Here is a 27720-nt window from a genome sequence, read left to right as displayed (position 1 = left end):
GACAGGTGGAACCGCCAAAGAATAGAATTAGACTTGACTACATGATGAGGGCCTGACTGCGGTCTGCACCAGGCAGAATATGAATGCTTTCCTATTGTATCCAGGACTGTTGAAAATCTGTGAAAATCTGAGATATTGTGGTCTGGCAGCATGTGACTTCCATGCAGCACTTTTCATGCACCTTTCAACAGACTCAACTCATAGCATTCTGGGAAAACCTGGGACCTACTGCTAAAGTGACAATATCCCCCACCCCACTAGCATTTCTATTTTACCCCAATATATTAAAATTATATTTCATATCATAGGAGCTATAGTTTTAGTGAAAACTCCTAATATAGGGTGTAAATGGCAGATAGCCTCCTACCACACCATAAATTCTGCAGCCCTACATTTTAATTATATTATTAAAATCCTTTCTATATTCAGAATGACTGAATGGGTACAATATTTTTAGGTGCCCTTATTAAAGATGGCGGCACAGGAAGTAGATTCCCCCACCCTCAGAAAGCGAGTTCTAAACACACCAAAGATGTGTAATATGCTGAACCACCTTGTGAGCAGCGCTAGTCTAGAGCTTGGTCTCCATGCAAATGGTCGCCCTATTGTACTCTGTGATCGGCAGCAGCTGAGAGGCTCTCTATGGCCAGGTGCCAGACATGTCTCTAGTACTTTGAGCTCATTCGTGTTGCAGCCTTTAGAGTACAGAAGTCATTAATTACTTTGGGGAAGTTGCAATACCTGCACCCTCTTCTCCCAGCACTGCCCAGGGACAGGCAGCAGTGAGCAGACAAGAAAGACTCCCAAGTATGTGCACCCCAATTGTTATTTATTATCATCCTATAGTGCCCAACATGTAGCTTTTAGCTGCAGTTAAACTACACTTCCCACTATACTTTGCCAGGCTGCAGACTGGGAGAGCATGATGGGAGTTGTAGCACAGTGGCATCAAGCTAGATAGATAATATTTAAAGGGACACTATAGTCACCCAGACCATTTCAGCTCAATGAAGTGGTCTGGGTGCCAGGTCCCCCAGGTTTTAACCCTGCAGGTGAAAACATACATTGCAGGGTTCATCTAGCCTCTAGTGCAGGCTTCCCCTAACTCCGGCCCTCCAGATGTTGCTGAACTACAACATGATTCTATGAATGAAATAGACTGAGAATCATGGGAGTTGTAGTTCAGAAAAATCTGGAGGGCCGGAGTTTGGGGAAGCCTGCTCTAGTGGCTGTCTTCCTGACAGCCGCTAGAGGCGCTTCTGGAATGCGAAAATCGCATTCCAGAAGCACACAGAACGTCCATAGCAAAGCATTGAAAATCTTCCCTATGGACTGTTTGCATGCGCATTTCGCTCCACTCGGGAGCTGACATTGCCGGGGGAGCCTGGCGCTGGATAAAGGTAAGTGGCTGAAGGTGTTTTAACCCCTTCAGCCCAGCAGGAGGGGGACTCTGAGGAGTACATAGTGTTAGGAAAACTAGTTTGTTTTTCTGACACTATAGTGATCCTTTAACTATGTAGAGCCTGCTTTACAAAATGTAGCAATGAATGATTGGTATCGTTAAAGAGGAAGAGTCCCCACAGAGATTTCAGCAAACAGTTTAGCTATAGTTTTAATTTAAAGACAAGATGAATATGTTATTAACCCCCACCGTGCCATACATGTGGACACAGAGTTAGTGAATGAATGACCAGGTTTGCAGCACAATAAAGTCCTATAATGCTTCAGCAGCATCTCATGGTGTAAGGAAACAAAAATAATTGTCACTATTAGACGAGTGACAGGTGCGCTTTTGGGAATACTCAAAGTACCGTAACCACTAGTGCCCTGCCCGCTGGGCCCCCCATTCTCCAAAATACGCATGACCTCTTCATAAGAAAAAAAAAAATCAAAGGTTTAATTGTGGTGACTGTAAAACAGAGCGGGCATATTCAGTGAACACCAAATCGTAGTGTCCTGGAAACTGAATTGCAGAATTTAGACCAAAATAACTGATTTAGAAACACTCTTTATCTTCACATAATTATACCCCAATTACTTGATAAATCAAATGCATTACTTGTGCAATGGCTTCTACAAAATTAAATTTTGTCACTTTTTTTCTCATATAAAATGCAGTGCTTTTATAGAAAGTTCCACAAGTATAAGAAAACAAGCACCTTGTAAACTCCCAGTAAATTACTTTAAAGGGACACTCCAGGCACCCAGACCACTTCAGCTCATTGGAGTGGTCTGGGTGCCAACTCCCACTACCCTTAACCCTGCAAGTGTAATTATTGCAGTTTTTTTAAAACTGCAATATTTACCTTGCAGGGTTAAGTCCTCCCCTAGTGGCTGTCTATTAGACAGCCACTAGAGGACACTTCCTGCTTCATAGCACAGGTTTTCTGTGCTAGAGCGTCGCTGGACGTCCTCACGCTGTGTGAGGACCTCCAGCGTCGCTCTATTCCCCATAGGGAAGCATTGAAATTCATTTTCAATGCTTTCCTATGGGGTGCGCTAATGCGCATGCGCGGCATTGCCGCGCATGCGCATTAGGTCTCCTCGGCCGGCGGGCGAGATCAGTCTCGCCCACCGGCCGACGTAACCAGAAGGAGGAGCGGCGGGGGAGGAGGAAGCAGCGACGTGGGACCTGTCGCTGCCCCTGGTAAGTGACTGAAGGGGTTTTCACCCCTTCAGTAACCGGGGATTGGTGGGTGGGAGGGAGAGGGACCCTCCAGTGCCAGAAAAACGGATCGTTTTTCTGGCACTGGAGTTTCCCTTTAATATTAAATTAAAATATATCTTTTTTTTTTTTTTTTTCCCCTTTCTAGAAATGGCTTTGGGGACCGCTCTGGTTTATGATGAGGAGATGACGACGTATAAACTGCTTTGGGACGAGTAAGCATTCTATGCCATATTATAAAGTCTTTGGATACTGGTTTAAAAGAAAATTAAATCGTACTTTTTCAACTTGGATTTGACCATGACTTAATGTTTATAATACATTCATACTTAAATATATGTATTGTAACAAACCACCTCTTTTACCGGTAGGATTTTGTCACAGATCATATGGTAACCACAGCCTTCTAGGGTAATCAAAGTCCGGGACACATCCAGCTCAGTTTTTCTGATTTATTTGGTGCAAAATAAACAGGTGCTTCAAAATAAAATAAACAAAACAAAATTCCTTGCTCTTGTTTGAGCACTTACTAAACACAGTAATCACTATCTGGAATTGGGTGGCTTTCCCACTTACTAATTTACAATAACAAAATATAGAGGCAAGTCACACCATTCCTCTGGCTCTTTCTCCCTCTCTCTGCAGCAGGCAGATCCCTTCTTTTAAAAGCCTGCCCGCTAGTTGACCAGCTACATGTGAGTATCAATTAGTTCACATCTCTGCAACTTATAAAAGGTATGCACAAGTCCTAGTCTGGCTATTACATAGCAAATAGTGCTATTGGAGCACTAGCCCACCCTGCTCTCCAAATGCTCTGCTCCGGGGACCCTTACAATGGTTTGCAGAGTACCAGCAATGTATCTTGCAAACCTAACATCTCTCCCTGGGACATTTTAATTGAGAAACCTCAGGCTGCTGTTTAGTAAAGCAAGCCTAATATATCTTCCACCGACAACCATTCCACATTTTCTCTCACAGTATGTAAAATTAAAACCCTAAGTAGTTACTGTTTTCAGGCAAATTCCAGACCTTTAAGAAACATCCCAAACCAAACCAGATTGTTTATTTTTTTTTGTGTAAAAGAGGAATTGGAACTTCTATAAAACTTTTGGGTTGCACCCTCCCAGCTGTTATTCATACAGCGCAGAAGGTGCCTTTCCTCACTCTCCTTGAATACTCACTCATGGTGGAAATGAGGACTTCTCTTAGAGAAGCATTGGTTACAATGTTTCTCTATGATAAGCATTGACGCGCATGCACCCTCCTTCCAATGCTTCTTCTATGAGAATTATTGGATAGGCTTGGAGATCATCCTCAGCTATCATCTCCCGGGCACAGAGGGGAGCAGTGGCAAGATGCTGTCTTACTTCTGGTTTAGAGGTAAGTAATGTGTTTTTATTTTGGGGGGGAAGGAGGGGGAGAATCAGGGGAGAAGCACAATACTCCTAATCATCATTTAAACAATCCATGTTATAAATAAAGGTATTTTTATAGAGTGTTTCCAAAAAAAAAAAAAAAAAGTTCCTTACCTGTGTAGTGTTTCTAAATGCATTCCCTCTCTTTCCCCTACACAGGGAAACATCCTGCACACTTTAAAACCCCACCCACCCTTTTTAAAAAATTTTTTTTTTTTTTTTTAAACTTATCTTAATTCCGGCACCGAGGCTCCTTTGGCACTGACTAGGTTTCCTCCTACCACATCGTCACAGTGCTGGTCTGAACTAATGCCCATTCACGGAGCTTGCCACATGCTCATTGTACCTTCACCATAGGAAAGCATTGAATCAATGCTTTCTTTTAGGGAAGTTGAAAACGTTAGACATCCTTATGCAAAGCATGAGGATGTTCAACGTCGGATGGCGAAGTAAAACTCTGTTAGGGAGCAGGTAACACCTGTAGTGACTGTCTGGAAATTGCAATGTTTTACATTGCAGGGTTATACAGTCAGGGGCACTGCACCCAGACCACTTCAATGAGAAGAAGTGGTCTGGGTGTGTAATAAATATATATATATGTTAAGGTTGAATTAAGTATTTTTATGTAAATATCTGCATAGTGTCACTTTAGCAAACATGTTTGGGAAATTTGATCATGTAATGATGTAGTTATGGTAAATTACCAAGTATACGTGTATTGATGCCCTGTTATAAGTTTTTCAAGTTATTTTTGTGTAACACACAAGGCTCAAGTCATATTATTATGTGTCTTTATAAAACCTCTCTCAGATATACTCTATTGATAGCAAATCTTTTTGTGCAAAGGAACTGAATCTTTTAGGCCAAAGTTGTCAGACTGAAACAATTCTTCAAATACATAATCTTTTGAGAGCAGGTATTTTGGCAAAATGGTTGCTGATCTTCCCAAGGGCAGGCTAGTTCAGCTGCTGCCCGTTCTCAGTATTCTCTTGCGACCCATTTTTTGCTCTCCACTGATCTTCACAAATTCCAACATTCGTGAAAAACGCTGCATGAATCCATTTGATCAGTCGATACAGTGGAAAATTGTCAAGGGAGATACTTGCATGTCCAAAATAGCTGAATTTATCTGGTCAATTTTTCACAATTCCTGGTTTAATGAATAGTTATATTCAGGCTTATTTACTGAAGGGAGAATTAAAGTTGAATTTAAAAATGTAGGGCCAAATTAGTCAAACATGAATCAAAACTGACTTACAGGGTTCTTTGCTACAGTGCATTCAAGGTGAATTTTACATTTAAGGCCGAAAACTGAAAGCACAGCTGACAGATCATTTTTTTTTATCAAGTTTGACTATTTTCACCTTACATTTTATTTTAATTCTTACTTTAGTTAATAACTATTGTTTTTGTGACATAGTCCATTCAATCGTAATAGTCTCCAAATGTAAAAAAAAAAAAATTTAGTTTTAAAAGATTTATCTGTTTTTCATTTTGTTCCAAGCCCAGAGTGTGCCATCGAAGTCCCTGAGCGGTTATCTAAATCTTATGAGCGGTTGCAGCATTATCACCTCGTGGAGAGATGTGTCCGGTTACCTGTCCGAGAGGCTTCCGTGGAAGAGATTACCTTGGTGCATAGGTATGAGCCCTATTCTGATGAGCTTAGACAAAGAAGGACAACTAAGAACGGTCACTTATGAGAATATTGCCCAAATGAATAGCTAACTAAAATGTTGTTGCAGATTTTGCTATCTTTTTATTTAAAAACCTCACTAGTTTTCTAGTTGCCCCAAACGAGGGAGTGAAGCACACAGAAGTGTTTGATTTTTTACCTTTTCATCCCAGTAAAGAATTCAATAGCATTTACTCTGGTGAGGAAACAGGGAAGCGTCACTATGAGAGAAGTGACAATTTTTTTGAAAAGGGCAATATGTCAAATTTATATGCAACATAAATTAACATCAATTCGTTAATCATGGATCATTGCCAAGGAATTTGTCTCTCGTGTAATGAATTACGGTCATCTTCCAGAATTTTAATTCTACTTATAAATCTATTTTACTGCCTGTTTGAAGTAAGAGAGATCTAATTTTTAACCCCTTAAGGACACATGACATGTGTGACATGTCATGATTCCCTTTTATTCCAGAAGTTTGGTCCTTAAGGGGTTAAACTGTAAGGTAGGTATTTCTGTTGCTTCATTATTTCAAGGAGTAATATTTTCTGACGTGTTTTTGATCATAGCTAGTGGCTAAAGTTAATGAATGTGCCATTAAAGCTCTGCACAGCTGTAATATAGATACGTCAGAAAATTCATAAACCTCTTGTCACTTTTTGCCATCTTTCCCAACCTCTCTGAAATGGGGTGTGCTGTTATTCGGGCAGATTGCTGCATGCAAACATGTTCATAAAACTTTGACCTGTGTTTAGAATAGGCTGATGGCATGCACTGGATGAGTGCTCTTGGCTTACTAAGCCTTGTAAGACGTCACTGAAAAACCATGACTTTGGGAAAGCCTGGGGGATTCTTCATTCATTATATTTGCCCTCCTCGTTTCCTTTGCTTCTGTAACCCAGCTCTCTCTTCACCCTCCCACTCTTCAGATCTTCCATACAGAACATTTATTAGCTTATTTTAACACAGGCATTTTATCCGTCAAACACCCCTCCCCTCTGACATGCTGTTCTTCCTCTTGTGTGTATTGACTTCTTGCTTGGAGATTGTAAGCTCATTTTGAGCAGGGCCTTCTTTGCTTCTTGTTGCTTTTAACAATTTATATGCCAGTCACTCGTTGTCAGATATCCCCATTCTATAATAGTAAAGCGCTACAGAGTATGTTGGCGATATATAGCTGAAGATTATAATGCTAATAAGTAGTTCCTCTTGTACTTGTTATGGAATTGGGACTGGAGGATAAACTAAATAAAATCTTATTGGAACACAGGTTTGAGTTTAAAACAAAAACTGAACCCATAGACCAGAATGAGAGGTTAAGTGAGGTATGTTTTTTTTTTTTTTTTCACATTTTGTCAATTCATTATGTATGTTCCTGCCTGTTGTTTCCCTTTCCAAAACCCTTACATTTGATTTCTCTGCAGGCACCCAGCTTGTAAAACAACCTTGTTGACATATTATTTTTGTGAATACAAAAAATTGCTTTGTTCACTGAGAATTGACAAGAAAATTATTTTATTTACACCGAACTACACCAAGAACAAAAACTATTTCTCTTGCATAGCTAACTTGGCCTGAAATTTGCAATTTTCTTTTCAGTTCCTCATCGGTCTCATTGCTTGCATTAACCCCTTCTTTGTTTTTAAGCAATGCTATCTGATTAGATCAGTTGTAGTACACCCGTGTTGTGAAGCACCTTACGCGACGTCAACCGTCCAGATTAAGGAATCACCCGGTTCTATTCCAACAGGGATCTTTGATTAAAACAGTGCTTTTTTTGAGTTCTAGAAATAAATCATAACATTTTCATTTTTATGTGACATTCATATTTAAACCGATTTCACATTATTTTAATGTAATACAAACACTGTTTGTTAAGCATAGTAGGTTAAAGTATCTTACTTTGGTGTAATCACACCTCCCCTTCCTCTCCCAGCCCTGATTATCTGGATGTTGTTAAGAGCACGCAGACCATGAATGAAGAAGAACTTAGGACAACGTCGAAGAAGTACGTTGCTGCTTATTTTCACCAGGTAATCTGAATCGTATCATCTGTATTTAGAGTTTATGGATATGGACGTGTCCAGTTCAGTTTTCTCTTTAGGTTAATCAGTTTAAAACGGTACTGCCGACAAATAAATATTTTCACCTAACCTGCTATATTTAGTAAGGCTGGCGGTAATTACCACTTGACAATCTGTCATTTTAACTCTGTGGAGGTGGTTGTAAGGGAACTTCAAATGGTGACAATTATCAATTAAATAGAAAAAGTAATTTCGACCAAACCAGTTTAAAGTGAACTGCTGCTCCTCATGTTTTAGCATTAAGTCCCTCAACTACCTATGAATTGTCAGTACTTACCCTGAACTTTTACAAAAAAATAATTCTATATAACCATGCAGTGCCACCTGTTGAGCGTTTGCAGTATTGCATGTATAGATTTAACAAGGCAGAGACTATATACTAGAGAACAAATAAGCACATTACACTGCTACCAAGATAACCCTTGTCATGTGAAATTCTTTACAAATTATATGTCAGAATTGGTTCTTTTAATTCAGGTTCGCTAGTGAGCTCAGTGGAGATCAAGAGTTAATTTTGAAACAATGCATTTTCGGCAATGCCTCACAAAATTTCTGAGCGTTTGAGTTAAATCTGTATTTATTTGCCAGAATTCCTATCGCTGTGCCAAGCTGTCCCTTGGTGGCACCTTACAGCTGGTGGATGCAGTCCTGTCTGGGGAGGTGCAGAACGGAATGGCTCTTGTAAGGTAAATAGGAATGACTAGCTACATCTCAGTTTGAACAGCAGTGTTTCATTAAGTTTAAAATATATAATGGCTTTATAAATGTGATGCCTGTCTTGATGGCATCATGCTCAGTAAGAGATTCGTGTCCTTATCTACGCAGAAGCATATGTTGATATATTTTAAACATAACCAACATCACAGCAAAAGTAACACATCCATAATAGCTCCCCTTTAACTCATTATTCATTATACTGCAGAATATGTGGTCCATTTCTAAATGACGACAATTAATTTACAAGCAGCCTTAGATTTTATTTATATAACACTAACAGGTGTACTCAGCACTTTGCTGGATGCATTACAGTAGAGGGAGATACAGTGAGTGCAGTAAGTATACAGCATATGTGTAGTTACATAGCAGGTGTACGTAGCAAATAACAGGTTGAATAGGATGAATTGTACAGTAAGTTCTGTAGTTATACTTTTATAACAGAGGGACATTGCATCAGCCTCTCCGTCTGTCTCTCTGTCAACATAGACTGCTCCTCTCGAGGTTACAGAGTAATTGGAAATGGAAGGCGTCCAATGACGTAGAAGAGAAGGGAAGTGGAGTTTGTGATCGTTCTGCAATAAACAGACGTTGGTTTTGTGATATTGTTATCTTTGTTGAGTAATGTTTGCACCTTCGACTTTACAACTTAACAAAGGTTTTCTTGTTGATTTTATGTGCAAACTCACACTCTGCCATTAATGCTGCTCTTTGGCCGTATTTATCAATAGTAATATCTTTCAGACCTCCAGGGCATCACAGTCAACGCGATCAAAGTAATGGATTCTGTGTTTTTAATAATGTTGCAATTGCTGCAAAATACGCCCAAAAAAAGTACAATTTGCAGAGGTTAGTATACAGTTGATCTGTTTGATTTTGCCATTCTTATTGTTATGTGTAGTATTTTTCATATACTTTCATTGGTCCCTATCCTATGTGTGTGGACATTCTTTAACCCTCACTTTTGGTTTGACCTTCCAGTATACAATGATCACATGTTTGCATGTGTCTGCATGATGCTCATTTGATCAGGAGGATGAACCACTCCTAAAAGTGAACAACAACAGTTTAATCGGGCATGTACAGTTGTCCCATAGACGGATGATGAGCAGAGAACATTTGTCACTTTCCCTGTTAAAGAGATCTGAGACGGAAAATCATTTGCTTCAAAAAAGACTGATCTTATTTTTATTAATGATTTAATGCATCATCTCCATAATTGGTATTAAAAATAGCAAATTCATGCTGGTCGGTTAATTCTCATGTGGCTTAGTTGATGCTGACACCTTGGCAATAGAAATGCTTCAAGATTTTTCGTAATTGGCCATTTTGAAATAGATTTTGTCGTTTTTTACATAACTATATAATCCTGTACAATGAATGAACGTCTTGCCCGAATGAAGTTTCACTACCACCAAACATAAGCTTTTAACTTTCCTCCTTTTATTTAGAATCCTGATTGTTGATTGGGACGTACACCATGGACAAGGAATTCAGTACATCTTCGAGGATGATCCCAGGTTTGTTTTGTGCTTTTAATTCATTAAATATTTTTATTTTCTTTAAAGAAGATAGTAGTATAATTAAGGAGGACATTTAAAAATGAGTAAAGAAATGAAGGGTGCGCCAAGGATGAGTTAGATCTGGTATATTACAATGGAGACAATGGGTTTTACCTGTCTCCATTGTAATATACCATATCGAACTCATCCTTCAAATGCCAGTTACTTCTATTGGTATTTATGTTGAAAAGATTACTACATAGTGTTTTGAACGGCTGTATAAATAAGTGCTTCAGAAATTAAAATATCATTTGTATCCCCTTTCCTTTCAGCGTTCTTTACTTTTCTTGGCATCGTTATGAACACAAAATATTTTGGCCAAATCTCACCGAATCAGACTATGACTGTGTCGGAAAAGGGCAAGGAACTGGCTTTAATATAAATCTCCCGTGGAACAAGGTGACAGTCGTTAATGTTATCTGAGTAAATTCCCCTATTCCCCTGTCAAATGCCAGATACTTCATGGTTGCTGAATTATGGAAATAACTGGACTAAATACACACACTATATGTTATCATAGTCTTATACATGTCAAATGATGTCCATATTGACTTTCAGTTAGACTATGATAACTACATGTCATAAAAATAAACAATTTATTATTTATCGCAGTGGTTCCCAAACTTTTTAGCTTCAAGGCGTCCTTAATATTTCAATATCTTTCCAAGGCACCCCAAGTCAAACCTATTTTCTAGGTTGTATATATGTACAGCGCTGCGGCATATACTGGGCCCCTAATCTTGGGACTGTGTGTGAGGGTTGCAGTGTGCGTGTGTGTGGGGTGCAGTGTGTGCATGAGGGGTACAGTGTGTGTGTGCGTGTGTGAGGGTTGCAGTGTGTGCATGAGGGGTACAGTGTGTGTGTGTGTGTGTGTGTGTGTGTGAAGAGGGCAGGTTGTGTGAGGGTTGCCGTATGCGTGTGTGTGTGTGAAGAGGGCAGGTTGTGTGAGGGTTGCAGTATGCGTGTGTGTGTGTGAAGAGGGCAGGTTGTGTGTGTGTGTGTATGGGGTGGTGCGTGGTCTGTGGGGGTAGGAGGGCAAATTAATAAATATATACTTTTATTTATTTTTTAAATTAAAAATAAAAAGGATATCCCCCCCCCCCCTTTCCTGCTTACCTTTGCCTGGGAGGGGAGACATTTCCTATAATCCCTGGTGGTCCAGTGGGGATTTCCTTCACTTCATCGTTTAGTGGTTTTAATGTTGTGAATGAAAAAAGAAAGTATCAGATAAAATCCAATAAATATTTTAGGAGTGGTATACCTTTAAATGAATATTTTGCAGAGTTGAACAGACAATATAAAGCTAGTAAAAATAGGTAATAAACAATATGTGCAGATATATATCTTGAACTTATTTTCATATAATGTTAAAAAACATAATATTGTTACCAAGTAAAATGCAATATAAAATGTCTCTGTATAGATACAATAGTATCTTTCAAGTAGAAGTTCACAACAGTCCGTTTTATGTGAGCTATTACAGCTATTTCCAGTTATAGTCAAACTGGAATAATAAAGCTGGATAAGCGGAATTGATATTGTACAAAATTATATATTTTAGCAAGTATTGCAGTGTATATAACATTATAAAAATGTACCTGATCTAAAACTAAGTATAATAACTAACAGATCATATTATGTGGTCTGTAGTTTAGTAGATAAATTCTCTTTTGCTAGTGGAAAGTGAATTCAAATCCAAAGTGCTTGGTGCATTAAAATCCGTTTATTAGATAAAAAATAAAAAAGAGGAATAAGCACTCACAGTATTGCAAAGAGTTTCTAGTGCTAAACTGGAAACTGGAAAGTTCGGCGTTAGCAGCTTGATTTCTTCAGGTCTGCCGGCAGATGAATGGACCTGTGGATAGCCGCGTGCGTGTCACCGATCTCCCTGCGTTCCAAGTGAAGCCCAGTCTTCTTTGCGACGGATTTTAATGCACCAAGCACTTTGGATTTGAATTCACTTTCCACTAGCAAAAGAGAATTTATCTACTAAACTACAGACCACATAATATGATCTGTTAGTTATTATACTTAGTTTTAGATCAGGTACATTTTTATAATGTTATATACACTGCAATACTTGCTAAAATATATAATTTTGTACAATATCAATTCCGCTTATCCAGCTTTATTATTCCAGTTTGACTATAACTGGAAATAGCTGTAATAGCTCACATAAAACGGACTGTTGTGAACTTCTACTTGAAAGATACTATTGTATCTATACAGAGACATTTTATATTGCATTTTACTTGGTAACAATATTATGTTTTTTAACATTATATGAAAATAAGTTCAAGATATATATCTGCACATATTGTTTATTACCTATTTTTACTAGCTTTATATTGTCTGTTCAACTCTGCAAAATATTCATTTAAAGGTATACCACTCCTGAAATATTTATTGGATTTTATCTGATACTTTCTTTTTTCACTGCATTCAAAGAGACTTTTTAGTGGAGTCCTTCTTTCAGTTGAGAGGTTTTTTCCTTTAGCCGTTTTTTATACTCTTTTATATTAAGGTCCATATTTGGACCTTATCTTTTTATTTTTGATTTAATGTTGTGAATGATCAGTGTATATGGAGGTGGTGTTAAGCTCATTCATCCTGTGACTACAACTTACATTATTCTCTGCAAGAAACTAAACAGACCATCCCCTATTTATTGAATTTATTTTCAGATCGGCATCGGTAACGCGGATTACATTGCAGCCTTTCTACATGTGCTCCTGCCTTTAGCCTTCGAGGTAATTGCTTTATTAACCTTTGAATTGCATGTTTTACTCTCTTCATTTCAGTTTATTTGCACATGGATGCACATTTTATAGTTCGCATTGGAAAGTGACCAGATAAGAGAGAAATCCCTTTTAAATTAAAAACATTTTTGTTTGTAATTTCCAAGTCAATTGTCGTTTTATTTGGGGGGGGAACGAGGGGGGTTTGTGTGTTTCTTTTGTGTTTTTTTTTTTTTTTTTTCTTTATCCATGTTAATGTTGATAAAAAGGTAGAACAAAAACCAGCTGTATAAAGTTATACAAGTGGAGCTTACATGTCTATTTAGGGATATGATAATTAGGTCACCAAGTATTGGCATAAGGATCGTCTTCACATAATATAATTACATTAGGCTGAGGATAATTCATCATCTTGTCAGCTTCTGCTTTGATGAGCTGACATCATTCTGGTAAGTAGGGCTAAGTAACCCACCCATAGTATGCGTGAGATTCATGAAGATCACATTCATGCTGGTAGACAGAGCCAATGGAAAAGAGATGCAATGAATGGGAAAGGACGAAAGACCGCGAGCGAGTAGAGATGAGACGTGATAAGTAGCCAAAATGATCCAGGAGAACAGAAACACCATATAATTCCAGAATTCAGGCATTTACACATTTTTATAATGAAAGCAATGAAAACGTAGGGAACGGGAGGAAGTTACTATGGCAGGATGTATCGCTAACTATCTGGGAAATTGTGAAGCACAAGCTCATCCCACCAGATCTGGAAATGACACTAATCTTCCATGCAGAAAGAAGAGAGGATCCCCACCCAGGGAACGTGTGAGCATTATAGAGCAGTTTTACGTAGTTGGTCATCCCAGTGGGTGTTTGCCAGCGATTCTGTCTCCAGGGTGGGCATCTACTGGAGGTGGTGTAGCAGACCTGTAGCTCAAAAAGAGTCATGGAATGTGATACATAAAACAAAATCTTCCTGTCTTATATCTTAGTGGTCGTTGTTATATTTTTGATTTTTTCTTTTAGGGGTAGAGCAGACTGTGTGTGTGTGTGTGTGTGTATATATATGTGTGTATATATATGTGTGTATATATATATATATATTCTAAAACAAATCTTCTCATTTCTCACAGTTTGATCCTGAATTGGTTCTGGTGTCTTCTGGATATGATTCTGGAATTGGTGATCCAGAGGTGGGTGGTGAGATTTGTTTCACTCTAGATTTTTGATTTAGATTTGTGATCAAGTATTTTGTAATGAGGTTTAAATCCTCTAGAATGTAAGCTCATGGAGCAGGGCCCTCCACCCCTCTGTTCCTGTACGTCCAGTTGTCTGGTTACAATTACATGTCTGTTAGTCCACCCATTGTACAGCGCTACGGCGAGTCTGATGGCGCTATATAAATAAATAATAATAATGTGTTTCAATGATGGGTCTCAAACACAGGATGTAACCGTAAGATGGAGTGCTAAATTAATCTGTGTATAGTAACAGCATCCTTCTTTATTTGCAGGGCCGTATGAACGCCACCCCAGAATGCTTCAGTCATCTCACCCATCTGCTCACAAACCTTGCTGGTGGGAAACTATGTGTTGTTCTCGAGGTAAAGCCAACTGTACTTTGCATCTCTGTGTATTGATATGCAAAAGGAACATTAGAATATTTGTTGATGTAGGTGTTTTGTAATTGTACATAGTGTTTGATGGGTGTGTGCGTTTCATCTAAAACATTACAGTATCTGAAAATAATGAGCTCCAGTCCATTTTTGAATAAACTATGTAAAATGAATAACATTTTAAATTCACTTTTATATAAGGCTGTAGATTAACTCTGTAAAAACTGTTATGAATAGCAATTTCTGTGGAAATGTCTTGCATAGCCCAGGGAGAAGAATACTGTAAACTTGTTAGGATTAGTGTCTTTGTGGTAATGCTCACAGAGCTATTTGGAGAGCTCTTGGTTTCTGTGCTCTTTTTGCTTTTAATAATACTATTACTCCAAGCTAGTGTGTTTATTTTTTTTGTTTGTTTTTTTCTGTTGTAGTCTGTTTTATTGGACCAGGGCTGTATTCTCCGAGAATGGTTCAGGACACACAGAATGCTCCAGCTACTCAGAGTATTCTGTCCAGACATGCTACCTGACTGCTATGCAGAGAGTGATAGGGGTTTGCTTTCCTTAATCGTCCAGTTTAGTAAACACTTACCAGCCCCTTCCTGTGGAAACTATGCTTCAAAATATTATAACCAAAATCTCTATATAAATATTTCTAAATATTACATTATTTGAAAAGCTTATCCAGCAATATTAAATAAGGCCTTGTAATTGTGTCTATTATTGGATTATTTTCTGTAATACACAGGGAGCTGATTCACTAAGCTGGAAAGTGCAGAGAATTGACACTAGAATATCTGAGCTGAAAACATACCTGCGCTAGGATATTTATCCAGTCCAGCTATAAGTGTAGAATTTAAATTTCCCTTGTTAATTCCCTGTATTGCCTGGTTCAGTAAATGAACCCCGCAGAGTTTATTTTTCTATTAAATGTTTGCATTATCTGGATATACAATGTTTCATGAGATCTAATATGTCATCCATTCAGGGTGGATATCATCTGACGTCACTGTCTGAATCTGTCTGCATGACTGTAAGGACGTTACTTGGAGACGCAGTGCCCAGGCTATCGGGGGACATGACTCCGTGTCACAGGTAGACATTGAAATCTATATAATTTCCTTAAGAAGTGTTTAATATACACTGTGATTCCTGACAGAGTGCCAGGACATATAAATGCTTTTTTTGCTTCGTCAATGTTTGAAAATGCATTCCGGTAGGTAGGTAGGTGCCTGTCTCACGAGAATGGGGAACTTTGTGCACCACCATGTAGTGAGCAGATGTCCCCCGCCTAAATGCCATGAAGTACATCCCTCGTTCATTCAGGGGGCGGGTCAGTTGCTCACTCACCCTTAGTTATCCAGTCTTTTACTTATGGCATAGCAGTATCCTCTTTTATATGGGGAAAATGCTCTATTTTTCAGCTCCTACGGTGGCAACAGCTGACCCATTCCTAAGGTAAATGATGCCTTTACAAGGAAACAAGCGTTTCATTAATACATTTTCACTACCTCTTTTTTTTTAGTGCTTTAGAATCAATACAGAATGTACGCACCGCACACACTCCTTACTGGCAGTGCCTATCCATGGATGGTAATTATTTTATTTGGGAGATACTTGGGAGTGTATTGGATCAGTGTGAAGTAGTATAGTGATGTATGGTATTTGTAAAATGTTTTCGTATTTGATAATTGTGTTTTGAACATTTATATTCCTTGTTTTCAGTTGCAATGTTATTTATTTCCTTAATTAATTTTTTTTAGTGTACAGATAACCATAGCCTATCTCAAACATTGTTGAAATAATTTACTACTTGTTCTAAAAAAAAATACATCTCGGAGTGATCTTGTTTTAAATGAAAACTCCCCATAAAAAGCAAAAATTCTCCAAGACATCTGTACACTAAAGCATGACGTCTCTTGTATTTGTTAATGATATTATAGCTTGTTTACGTTGGATGTGAAACAGCCATTGGCCACAATTGGGTTCTCAGATATTGTCTTCATAGGATCTAAGTATCCTACATTATGATTTATAAGTTATGGCTTTTCAGAATTGTACATGTCATGGTACACACACACACATATCTTGTAAATTGAAGTTCACAAACCTCTTTACACACTGCTAGCTTTTATAAAAAAACACAACTCTCTATTAAATTATTTACTACATTCTCTTAAAATAATGATGTGATGTTTACAAACCGTAATCATCGAAGTACAAAATATGAAAAGGCATATTTAATAATTACGATTTTCACTTTGCTCTTTCATTCACTCACATTTATTAATATAGTAATATAATTATATAATATTTTCATGTCATTTTATTTTAAGAAACCAAGCCGGTGCAACAATGCAGTACTAAAGGCAGTTCCACTCTAGAGCTTCCTTACGAACAGCAAGAAAGCGCTGATACAGCCAGGTTTGACAGCTTGATTGAGTCTCACATGAAAAACATCCTGTCCCCTGCACCTCCTTTCCGAACCTCTGCTGTAACCCCTGATGGGAACACATTTATTATACCCGCCGGCGTGCATGTTGAGGACCAGGTTGCTCCAAGGGAACAAATTGATGCGGCCTGCAGGTATAAAAAAAATTATATTTTATAAAAATGCAGAATTCACACTAGGCTTTAACTTGAAAAAGTGTTTGTGTGTGTGTGTGTATCTATCTATATATCCTAGTTAGATAGCTTTATTTAACTGTTCCACTTGACTTGATCTACATTAATATTACAATATTTCTTTTTGTTTGTCTCTGCAGTGGAATTAGTATGTCACACTTAAATGAAGGGCATCTAGTACATTCTGTGGGCAAAATGTTAACAGTCATCAACAAACTGGTGAAAAAGCAGGTAAGGCGCACAGCTCCAAAGAGAACTTCTGCCATTTTTATAGTTTCTTATTTAATTCTTTATTTTATTCGTGCATAGGCTAGGTATACAAGATTGCACTGCCACAACAGCTGGGGCATGAATAACTGCAAATAGAATATAACAATTGTGTGACATGAGGAACAGTGCACATTTTATAATGTGAAGGGAAAGGCATGGTTACAAGAAAGGCCTATATGTCTCAGCAGTTAGTAGCATTAGAATTGGCTTGTCTTAAAACCCTTAAGGTTAGCATGCTTAGGTAATATAGTTAGGTGGGGTTTATTATGTAGAGTCTCATCGTATTAATATCTAGGCTTATAATAAGATAACTGCATGCTTCCCAGGTATAGCCAGCTCTTGGTCAATTGTAGGTAAACATTGAAACATTCAGGCAATTTTGATATATATATCGCTTTTCAAATGGGAAGCATGTTAGGTCGTTAGGTAAGGTTACTCCTTGTATAGGTAACTAGAGCAGAAAACCATATCGTGTTATGCCACTGGGTAGTAACCAAAATACACAAACTATAAAAATACACAAAATATAAAAAACAAATGCCACTGGGTAGGACAGTGTGTAAAAAGAAAGAAAATAATGACTGCTTGTGCCACCGCAGTTGTAACATTTAAGTATTAAACTTCTAGTTCAGCTCGTAGAGCACTGCTGGAGCCTAACTATGGGAGAATCCGTTACACTGGTAACTTCAAAACCGCTGCACACTGCAAAAATATATATGGCTAATAACAGTGAGGCCACTAAACACCTCCAACAAGGTTTGTGTGTAAGTCAGTGAGTTCCCCATGAGGGTGACAAGGCTAGGGCAAGCGGATGTTTGTTTACTGCAGTTTTATGCCGTTTGCATCTACACTTCTCCTCTCTCCTTAAGGTGTTGCCTACAGCTAAATCTGCAAGTGTGTATATCACCTTAATGAAATATTTTCAATATTGTACGGGTAGGAAAACTTATGCATTTTTTTACCACGCTAAAACTAATGGTATCATAAGAAAAAAAAAACAGTAAAGGAACGTAACCCAAAAGTCAATTCACTTTGGTCGCATAGTGACCCCTGTCTTGTAATGGATGTTCAGCTATGGTGCCCTCTTTAAGTGTGGGGGTAGCCGTTCAGGGGTTACGAGTCCCAAAGAGTCCCGCCGTGTTTACCCATCAGCCTATGCCCTGTATGTTCATCTCTTCGGGCCGTGGCGTGCTGGTCAGGCCTTCCCGCCACAGTGCAAGTCGGACGGTCAGTGGGCGAAAGAGGTGTATTGGTAGTCCTTTTTGGCCTGCGGGTTGTTGCACCTGAGTATTCCGGACAGGTAATTGCATAGTGGCTAATTCGGCCCATCCGTGGATTCCCTGAGCAGGCCTTCCTCTGCGTCTTAGGTGCTGGATGGAGGTTGTCGTCCGCTTTTGGTGCCGGCCTCCTGATGCTGCCGTGTGTGGGTCCTGCTGGCTTCGCCGGACGGGAATCCTCCAAGTGTGTCTTTTTGGTTGCCGCTGCGCAAGGCTGTGTATGGAGACCCTCCGTCTGTGCCGAGGCTCTGACATGCAATGCCCGGTGAGTGGTCTGCGTCTCATGAACCAAGGCATATTCCCCGCCATCTTCTTATGTTTCTTCACTGTTAATGGTCTGGCTTTGCTGGCTTTGCTTTTCGGAGTTGGTTTCAAGGTATGTGAAGTGCTGGGCTGTCGAGAGGTTGTTTCAGTCGCTTGGGTCTGTGCCCTTATAGCCCCCAGTTGTGCCCAGAAATGGTCAAAGGCTTGTGCTATGCGGTCCTCGTGGGGGGTCCCGCCTGTTGGGCTCCGTGGTGCCGCCATCTTGGCTAATCGCTTGCGGTTCTGTCGTTTGGCCTCTGAGGACTTTGTGTTTCGGGCTGTGCCCCAGTGGGGACCGGGATGACCCCCGCCGGTCCAGAGGGGGGGGGGGGGGGGGTAGGAGTCCGATCAAGATGGGTGGTGGGTCTAGGATCGGGGAGAGTGGCTGCTTCTCCCCGGTTTCAGCTCTGCTAGGCCGCAGTGCAGCGTTACGGTCTCCCGGTCTCGACAAGCTCTTGCGAGGTATCTGTCGGTTTGGTAGTGCACCCCCAGCATTGGTAGTGCACCACTGTGTAAATGTGAGCCCTCGAGCTTCAGGTTTTGCCCCAAAATCGTCAGGCCGCACGGGAGCTCGCTCTGCATGCGACCGCTCTGCTCAGAGGTCAGGCTCCGCCCCCTATAGTTTCTTATTTAAACAAATCCCATACTGTACAGGGGTGATGTCACTCTGTGCATTATAAACTATAATGCACAGCTTTGATAACGTAAGGCAGAGAGTGCGGTTGTCTTTCCTCAGCACCTCTCCCGACATATAAGTAGGAGCTGAATAAGACTGCTGCTTAGGGATATAACTTACACCAGTTTCAGGAAGACCAAGGATACGCATGTCCCACTGCTGCCCTAAGATTAAAGGAACTATAGCCCTAACCATATTTTTTCTAAACAGAACTGGGATTAAAGATACTGAAAACGAAAGCCTGTATAATGGAAAAACATCTTCTCGAGGTCTCTGGAGACATTAGGACTTTGAGTTCCTATGATGTCTCAGAACCCAGTTGCACTATTTTCCTAATAATTGCTTTCACCATTATGCATGCGCTATGAAGCATGCCATGAAGTAAATGCTCCTTTTTCGATTGTTTCTATAATAAGCATGATTCACAGGAGATGCCAATTGTTTTTACTCCCACAGACAAAGAATGCTGTGGTTTTATCACCAAGTACGTCACTATCGGCAGCTGTGGCTCTGCAGACTTCTTTGAATTTGGGTATTGAGAGGTACGTATATACTTTTAGAAGGCACACGGTGTAATATATTAATAAAGTGTGTTTTTTTCTTCATTTGTGTTGTATTGAAAATGATTGGCTACAGAGAAAGGCAACAAAACAATGAGGGGGCGTTGCAACAGTATCCCAACAAACACACCTTTGTATTCCATACTGTGCTTTTAAAATAGCACATACCCTAGGCTCTAACTACATAGTTACATAGTAATCTAGGATGAACAAAAATAGTCCATCAAGTTAAAGGGACGCAACAGGCACCCAGACCACTTCACCTCATTTAACCCCTTAAGGACACATGACATGTGTGACATGTCATGATTCCCTTTTATTCCAGAAGTTTGGTCCTTAAGGGGTTAAGTTGTGTGGGTACAATGTCCCTATCACCCTTCATTTTTGAGAAACTACTAAGACAGTCACTAGAGGCGCTTCTGTGAGTTTACCGGACTCTGGGTCGCCTAACTGATGCTGAATGTCCTCACATGCTGCATTAGAATATCCAGCGTCTTTAAAATCCTCATAGGAAATAAATTGATTCAATGCTTTCCTATCAGGAGGGCCTAATAAGCTTGTTGTGTTCAATGCGCATAAGGTCCCCTCCATTAGATGACGTTGGAGGAGGCAGCTCACCAATCAGGTAAGTAAATAAAGTTTTTTGTTGTTTTTAACCCCTTTATGTACTGCAAGTTAGTTGGGGAGGAGGGCGCAAGGGAGGGGGAAAACCAGAGGGCACTATAGGGTTATGAATTCAACTTTGTATTCCTAACGCTATAGAATCCCTTTAAGCCTTTAATATTCTATTTAAAAAAACAAACAAAAAACATCCAAGTCTTTATATTTTTTTAATGCTTATCTGATAAAACAATATGAGAAAATTCAGCATTGTTATTGTTCTTACTTTAAAGAAACAATTTCCTCTGCTGTATAAGCTAACTATGAAACTATATTGAAAACTTCCTCCACACACAGCATGGCACCTTGGACTAGAAAACAGTTATGTTTTCAGATTCAATATTTTTAAATTCACTTTGAATTCCTTGCATTTCATACTGTGTATTATGTAGCTCTCAATATTAATTTATAGAACGGTTGTTGTTTCTATATCTCCCCTTTTATCTGAAACTGAATGAATTGTTATTCCTGCTAATGGAATGGAGAAAACTCCCGATTAAATGAATGGCTTTGTGCTTGCAGGGTGCTCTATGTTCATGTTGGGGATTTGGATTCAGAACGTGATTTTGAAAATGATCAGTAAGTACCTTACTTTATTTTTTTTTTTTCATAAATGGTAGTGCATTTAGTTGTTAAAACATCTCTGATATGTGTTTATTTTGCAGGAAAACACTGTTTGTTAAAGTTTGTGGAGACCAACCATCCAAAGTATTTTCAAAATATCACATTTCTCTAAAATGGAAAGACGTAAGTTGTGTAGAGAAAAGGACCATATGGTTGGACATTACATATGGAGTGATGCTGGTGAATTTCATGCAAAAATATAGCTTGATCTTTATATATATATATATATATTTTTTCCCTAGTAATTCAGTTAATAATTACAAGTATACTTGTATGTTCACACAATCTGCAAAGTCATCAAAGCTGAGTTTTTTTATCATGCTTTTTGAGTGGACCTTCCACCATGCTTTTTGAGTGGGCCATTAAAGGGACACTATAGTCACATGAACAACTTTAGCTTAATGAAGAAGTTTTGGTGTATAGAACATGCCCTTGCAGCCTCACTGCTCAATCCTCTGCCATTTAGGAGTTAAATCCCTTTGTTTATGAACCCTAGTCACACCTCCCTGCATGTGACTTGCACAGCCTTCCATAAACACTTCCTGTAAAGAGAGCCCTATTTAGGCTTTCTTTACCGCAAGTTCTGTTTAATTAAGATTTTCTTATCCCCTGCTATGTTAATAGCTTGCTAGACCCTGCAAGAGCCTCCTGTATGTGATTAAAGTTCCATTTAGAGATTGAGATACAATTATTTAAGGTAAATTACATCTGTTTGAAAGTGAAACAATTTTTTTTTTCATGCAGGCTCTGTCAATCATAGCCAGGGGAGGTGTGGCTAGGGCTGCATAAACAGAAACAATGTGATTTAACTCCTAAATGGCAGTGAATTGAGCAGTGAAATTGCAGGGGAATGATCTATACACTAAAACTGCTTTATTTGGCTAAAGTAATTTAGGCGACTATAGTGTTCCTTTAAGCAGTTGCTGTAGCATTTGGTCAGGATAGGTGACTGCCATACTTTCCACAATTCCACTAAACCTTTTTCTCTGTTTGCTTTTTAGACTCCTGATGAAAGTAGCAGCTTCTTTTATTTGGTTTTGCAAATTCTACTTCCTTTGGCTTACAGCTACCAGCCTGACTTTATTCTACTGAGTGCAGGAAGTAACAGGAGCGTTGGCAATAGAGATATATTGCTGCTTTCCAACATGCTGCAAGTTTTGGCGGAAGGATGGATTCTTGCTATAATCCCGGTAAGAAACTGGCACATTAAGCGAATGCTCCCTGTAAGGACTTGGCAAGAGTTATTCTTTTCTTAGAAAGTTCCGATCAGTATTTGTGAAAAACAATAAAAACACAGTAATTCCTCTCCCTACAATAGTCTACCTGTGTCCTACTATCTACCTTATATATATTTATATAAATCTTAGTGTATCCGTCTTGGTAAATATTTTATAAATACTTATATTGGTATGCAGTCTTTTTCAATAATCCTTGGGCAACCTTTAAGTGTTTGCTTTGGTAATGAAAAAAATAAATAAATGAAATGTATCCTACACCCATAAAATAACCACATTGACCTCACAAAGCTTCTGGGCGTCCATTTAAAATCTGGTCACAGATAGAACCATACAGGACAACGTGACCACTAAAAAAAAAAAAAAAAAAAAAAAATACATCTGCAATACCTGCTTTATTGAAATGCAGAAATTCTTAAAATTAAAGAATGATTGCCATGACCCAGCATCCCAGTGTTCAGTAAGGTGTGCCTCGGTGTTGTAACCCCCCCCCCCCCCCCACCCAGGTGAGCTATTAAAACAGATGACAATTGCATGAATCTTTGTTCCTGAGCTAGCTACAATTTCTGTACTCTTTTCAACAGTGTATTGTGGCCACTGTACTTATGAGAGAATAATTTGCTGAAAGAAACACTTCAGTGTTAAAAACGTATATTTAATCTTTTTTGGGGGGTGTTGTTGTCTGCTGTGCCCTTGTTCCCTCCAGTTCCTGTAAAATGAAGAAAATACTTGCCTCTAACCCACCCGCGAGAGGCTCTCCTAAACACAGTGACGCTCCGCCTCCAGGAGATCACAGGGAAACATGGGAGGCAGCAAGTATGTGCAGTAATGCTTCTAATAGAGAACTATTGAATTCAATGCTTCACTATGAGAAGCACTGCTTCCTTCTATAGCACAAAGGAATCAGGAATAGCATCCTTCCAGCTACAACTTAGGAACTTTATAAAATGTCTTGAAACTGGCACTTTTTGTAAAATAAGAAAAAAGGGGCACTTTGACCCCTAATGCCCTTCAGCAAGCTTTGTTTTTTGTTTTGAAGTGTTCCTTTAAAATCAGAGTTTGGAAATCTTCGCTGTCTCATTTACACCTTAAGAAATATTTTGCCATCTTCAGTAACTTGTGTGAGCAGCTAACGTTACATTTCTTTTTTTATGTTGATTGTAAACCCCCCTCAGACTAATTTGCTGTAATCACTAGTGTCACCAAAGTTCAGTTTTCCTGTATTTAGTTAATTATCGTGGTTTCCTAAAAAACAGGATACTGAACCAGAGCTGGCAGTGGGTATTTCCAGCAGCTTAGCGGGATGTTCAACAGCAATGCACTACGGGCCGTATAAATGTCCTACTAAAGAGTGCGTGAACAGCTTAAAGGAGATACAGCGCGCCCTGCAGGAGGACTGGAGAATGCTCAGGAATTATGGTGAGTAGGTTTAGTATTATGCGAAATTGTTTAGCAGTAGCTCACCTTATACATGCAAGATACATAATGTTCTAATGCAGATCCAGGAAACAAATGTTTATTCTATCCAAATATACTGATCTGTATAAAACTATATAATGTCATTTTTAAAGCAAAATCTAAGATACTTAACAAGTACTGTTTGGGGTAGTGGTTATTTTTGCCTAGAATCTATGGATGCTGTCCTTGGGTTTTTTTGTCAAATCATATCGAAGCAGTTTGAACAAAATTGGGGCCCTCAATAGCCCAATGCACAGACTTCGCATCAGCTGCCTTGCTTACACAGAAGTGACACATTCACATTGTCACTGTCCTTTTCCTGCTACCTGGTTGGTGGTAAATGTGTGTGAATGCTGGTGGGCAGGTTAACCCATTGCTCTGAGCCTATAAAAACAATGCACGTTGGAAAAACTGATGTTCTATATGTATGTTTGTATTGCGTATATGTACTGTATGTTTATGTAAAATTTAGATATAGTGGTTTTAATTAAAAATTATTATTGTACAGTAGCATGTGTTGTCACTGGTGCTCAAGTGGGTTCGAAGTACAAAGATTAGTGCAGTCGTAATAGTTACCGGAGAATTTCTAACTAGTGCAGACCACTATGAGAATGAAGTCGATAAAACACAGGGGATACCAAATACTAGAGTACACAGTATTATTGTGAGTAGTTTTTACCGGTTATCCTAAAAGTAGAAATGGGAGGTCGTATCTAATTTAAAGATTTGAGGTCCACGCGGTCTGCTACTGGTTACATAAAACCTGCTTCAAAATCGTATTGTCAAATGAACATTGCATACTAGAATATTGCACAAGAGAAGGTGGGATTTTAGGACTTTGTAAAAGTCTTCAGTTTCGTTGTCTACAATATGGTCTTCATCACTTGGTGGCAAATAATGTTTCCATTAATTACACCACTATGTCAAATTTTGAAGAGTCATTTACCAATGAATAGTGTTTGTACACCCCTTTTCTACAAGAACAGCTATAACTGCTGATTGTAAGGGGATTTCTGTTTTTAATATTTATTGCTAGCGTATATTGGACGAGCATCTTTAAAAATGCCATTATTGTATCATGTAATTCTTGTCCCTTTTTTTTTTTTTTCTTTTCATGCTGTAGCTGCGTAAAATACATTCTGCTGTGTACACGGATATCCTTAGAAAGCTCTCTGAAATCCTTTCTTGCAAAGCCTCTGTGATGGATAACCTGGCACTTGCAAACGAACAAACCACCGAACGGAGTCAATAGTCTTACGCTTGAGCTTGTTCCCTTCATCTTGACGAATGATCTTACTGAACAGTGCCCTTCTAAGCTGAATAGAAACAAATGCAGGCGATGATGGAACTTCAGCTCGGGGAATTTATGTATCCGATTTCAGTTCCATGAGATTCATGCCCAAACACCGCTGCCTGCATTCATACGAACAAGATGGCCGCCACCTTGTGGTTGTTGACTGGAATCGCGGCCACCTAGACGAACAATTAGAACACTGCAGTGAGAAACGTTCCAAGTTGTTAATAGGTGTTAACAAGGTCCCGGTGGTCCCTGTTTGAAGTATATTAACCAGTTCTATTGCAGAGCCCATAGTCACAGGGTAAAAGGCTGGCAAGTAGTCCCCTCCAAAAACCAGTGGCGAAGTTGCTTTCGTCGCAGCCTCTATCGTCTTTCACAATCAAGTGCTGCAGCATCAAGTTACAAGGGACTGTTAAAAGTGTTGAAAGAGAAATATTTGCCCACGTATTTCAAATAAAGCACAAAATACAAATGTCTTCACATTGTGGTGGGTTATTCATTCAAGATGTTGGGCTAGCCTGTAGGGTCCAAACATGGCAGAGCTGTTGTGGAAACCTCAGTAGGCGAGACACTTCCACCTTCCACTCACAGGTTAGGCTGTTGGACCCATGGTGGTTGCTGGGATTTTATCGATTGACCCAGCCACCAAATGTATTAAGACCTATCTGCACGACAGAAACTTGTAGTCATATTGACCAAAATTGCAAATAGATAATAATGACAGGCTTCAGGTGGGTAATATAGTCCAAAACAGACTGGATCGGCAACTGAAAATGGATCAGTAGAGTTAGTGTAATGAAGGAAAAAAATAAACCAAATGGGTGGTGGGGAGTCAGAGATGGGTAGTGGACTACAAATTCACTGGATGCCAGATTGTAACGGTTGCTTCCCTAATTTAGAGGAATGACCTGTAATATCATAACTTCCTACTTGACACCATGGCATTTTGACATGATTCACTGCTTTGCCAAGGACTTCATTGGGAACAAGCCACCAGAGCAGCAGAGATGCTAACCTTTGAGTTGGAAACCATTGCTTCCCCCCAACCTGCCCAGCAACTGCTGAGCGTATACCAACTTGTATATTTAAAGTTAATGGTGTATGTATAAATGATCCAGGTGAGTACCTGTTCTAGTAATTCTAAACCTTATCCAAATAAGAAACAATACAATAGACACATTTATATAGACTAATTTATACCTCTGTGTCCCAGATTAAAATGCCATTTACAATATCGTCTAAAGCAGTCCATGGTATACCAATTGGATAGGGCTACACAGTGGTGACAGAGTTCACAAGACACAATGGCCTCGACTTAATTCTTGTTTTGGATAAGCTTTTAAATTGATCAAAATCTGTTAGAAACACTTTTCAATTGATTTATCCACATAAATCACTATTGGTCTATGGGATATATGTAGAAAATAATTTGAAAAGATTGTGATGATTTAAATAAGCTTATTCGAAAGAATACAAATTGCAGCCTCTGTGCTATCAGAAGCTGGAAAACACATATTCATGTGCTTTAAAATCTGGGTACGACTATTTCACAGCTTTTTAGTTACAGACAGGACAATTTATCCAGTATGCAAAATGAACATGGTAAGCTACAGAGTGAGGCATACTAAATATATCCACTTGTCATGCCAATATTCTTTATAATACAGCAATTAACGGCAAGGCCTATGTGCACATATAGCATTCCCATCAGGTATGATCATCATATGCAAAGTATGATACCCAGATCTAACCAGGGATCTAGGGATCTTGAGGACTTTTTTTTTTCTTTTTAGCATAGATTGCATTGTCAAAGTGCCTGTGGTTTACTGGAGGCCACATGGACCCAGAGACTAGCCATATCCTTGAGCGATAGAGGAAGCATCATTGTTGTAACCCAAGGAACCAATGGTTTGGAGTAGTTGGACAAATGTTGGTCTGTGGTCATGGGCTACTCTGAGAAGGGTGTTTCAATGGATGTGGAGAAACTTACTTTAAAGGTGATCTCTTGCCTAGTGGAAAAAACAATGCAACCCACACAAAGTCTGAAGAGTTTACGCTACTTGTTTCCAGTTTGCATATTTTTGTCTTAAACCTGAATTCACTTTGATTACAGGCATTTCACACTTTTAGTGAATGTCTAATCTAGTTGTACTCTTCAATAGTGATGCCAAATTTCATCAAAGCTTGTGGAATCTGTACCCACTGTTGTCTAATTTTCCTGCATGCGCACCAAAGCATCTAACCTATATCCAGAACTTTAAGCCTTGGAAT

At 39.1% G+C, this 27720-nt stretch overlaps 1 protein-coding gene across 2 annotated transcripts; it reads left to right on the top strand.

The window, feature by feature from the left end:
- Positions 1 to 588: 588 nt before the first annotated feature.
- Positions 589 to 25859, top strand: HDAC10 (histone deacetylase 10). Of its 2 annotated transcripts, none has more exons than XM_063445075.1 (21): positions 589 to 782; positions 2814 to 2880; positions 5585 to 5719; positions 7692 to 7788; positions 8428 to 8525; positions 9298 to 9402; positions 10005 to 10073; positions 10388 to 10514; positions 12800 to 12865; positions 13987 to 14046; positions 14367 to 14456; positions 15453 to 15559; positions 15990 to 16057; positions 16801 to 17050; positions 17230 to 17320; positions 20072 to 20157; positions 21358 to 21414; positions 21501 to 21582; positions 22461 to 22649; positions 23951 to 24113; positions 25276 to 25859. In XM_063445075.1, exons 2-21 carry the CDS (start codon positions 2816 to 2818, stop codon positions 25281 to 25283), a joined length of 2013 nt encoding a protein of 670 aa, XP_063301145.1. In that variant the 5' UTR covers positions 589 to 782; positions 2814 to 2815; the 3' UTR covers positions 25284 to 25859. The 2 variants fall into 2 exon arrangements, with proteins under 2 accessions (XP_063301145.1, XP_063301144.1); XM_063445074.1 differs by having other exon boundaries at positions 589 to 807.
- Positions 25860 to 27720: the final 1861 nt, after the last annotated feature.

This window comes from Pelobates fuscus, chromosome 3, assembly GCF_036172605.1.
Source record: "Pelobates fuscus isolate aPelFus1 chromosome 3, aPelFus1.pri, whole genome shotgun sequence".
Classification (NCBI taxonomy): Eukaryota; Metazoa; Chordata; class Amphibia; order Anura; family Pelobatidae; genus Pelobates; species Pelobates fuscus.
The sequence above is the reverse complement of the archived record's forward strand: the minus strand, read 5'-3'. Positions and strand labels throughout refer to the sequence as shown.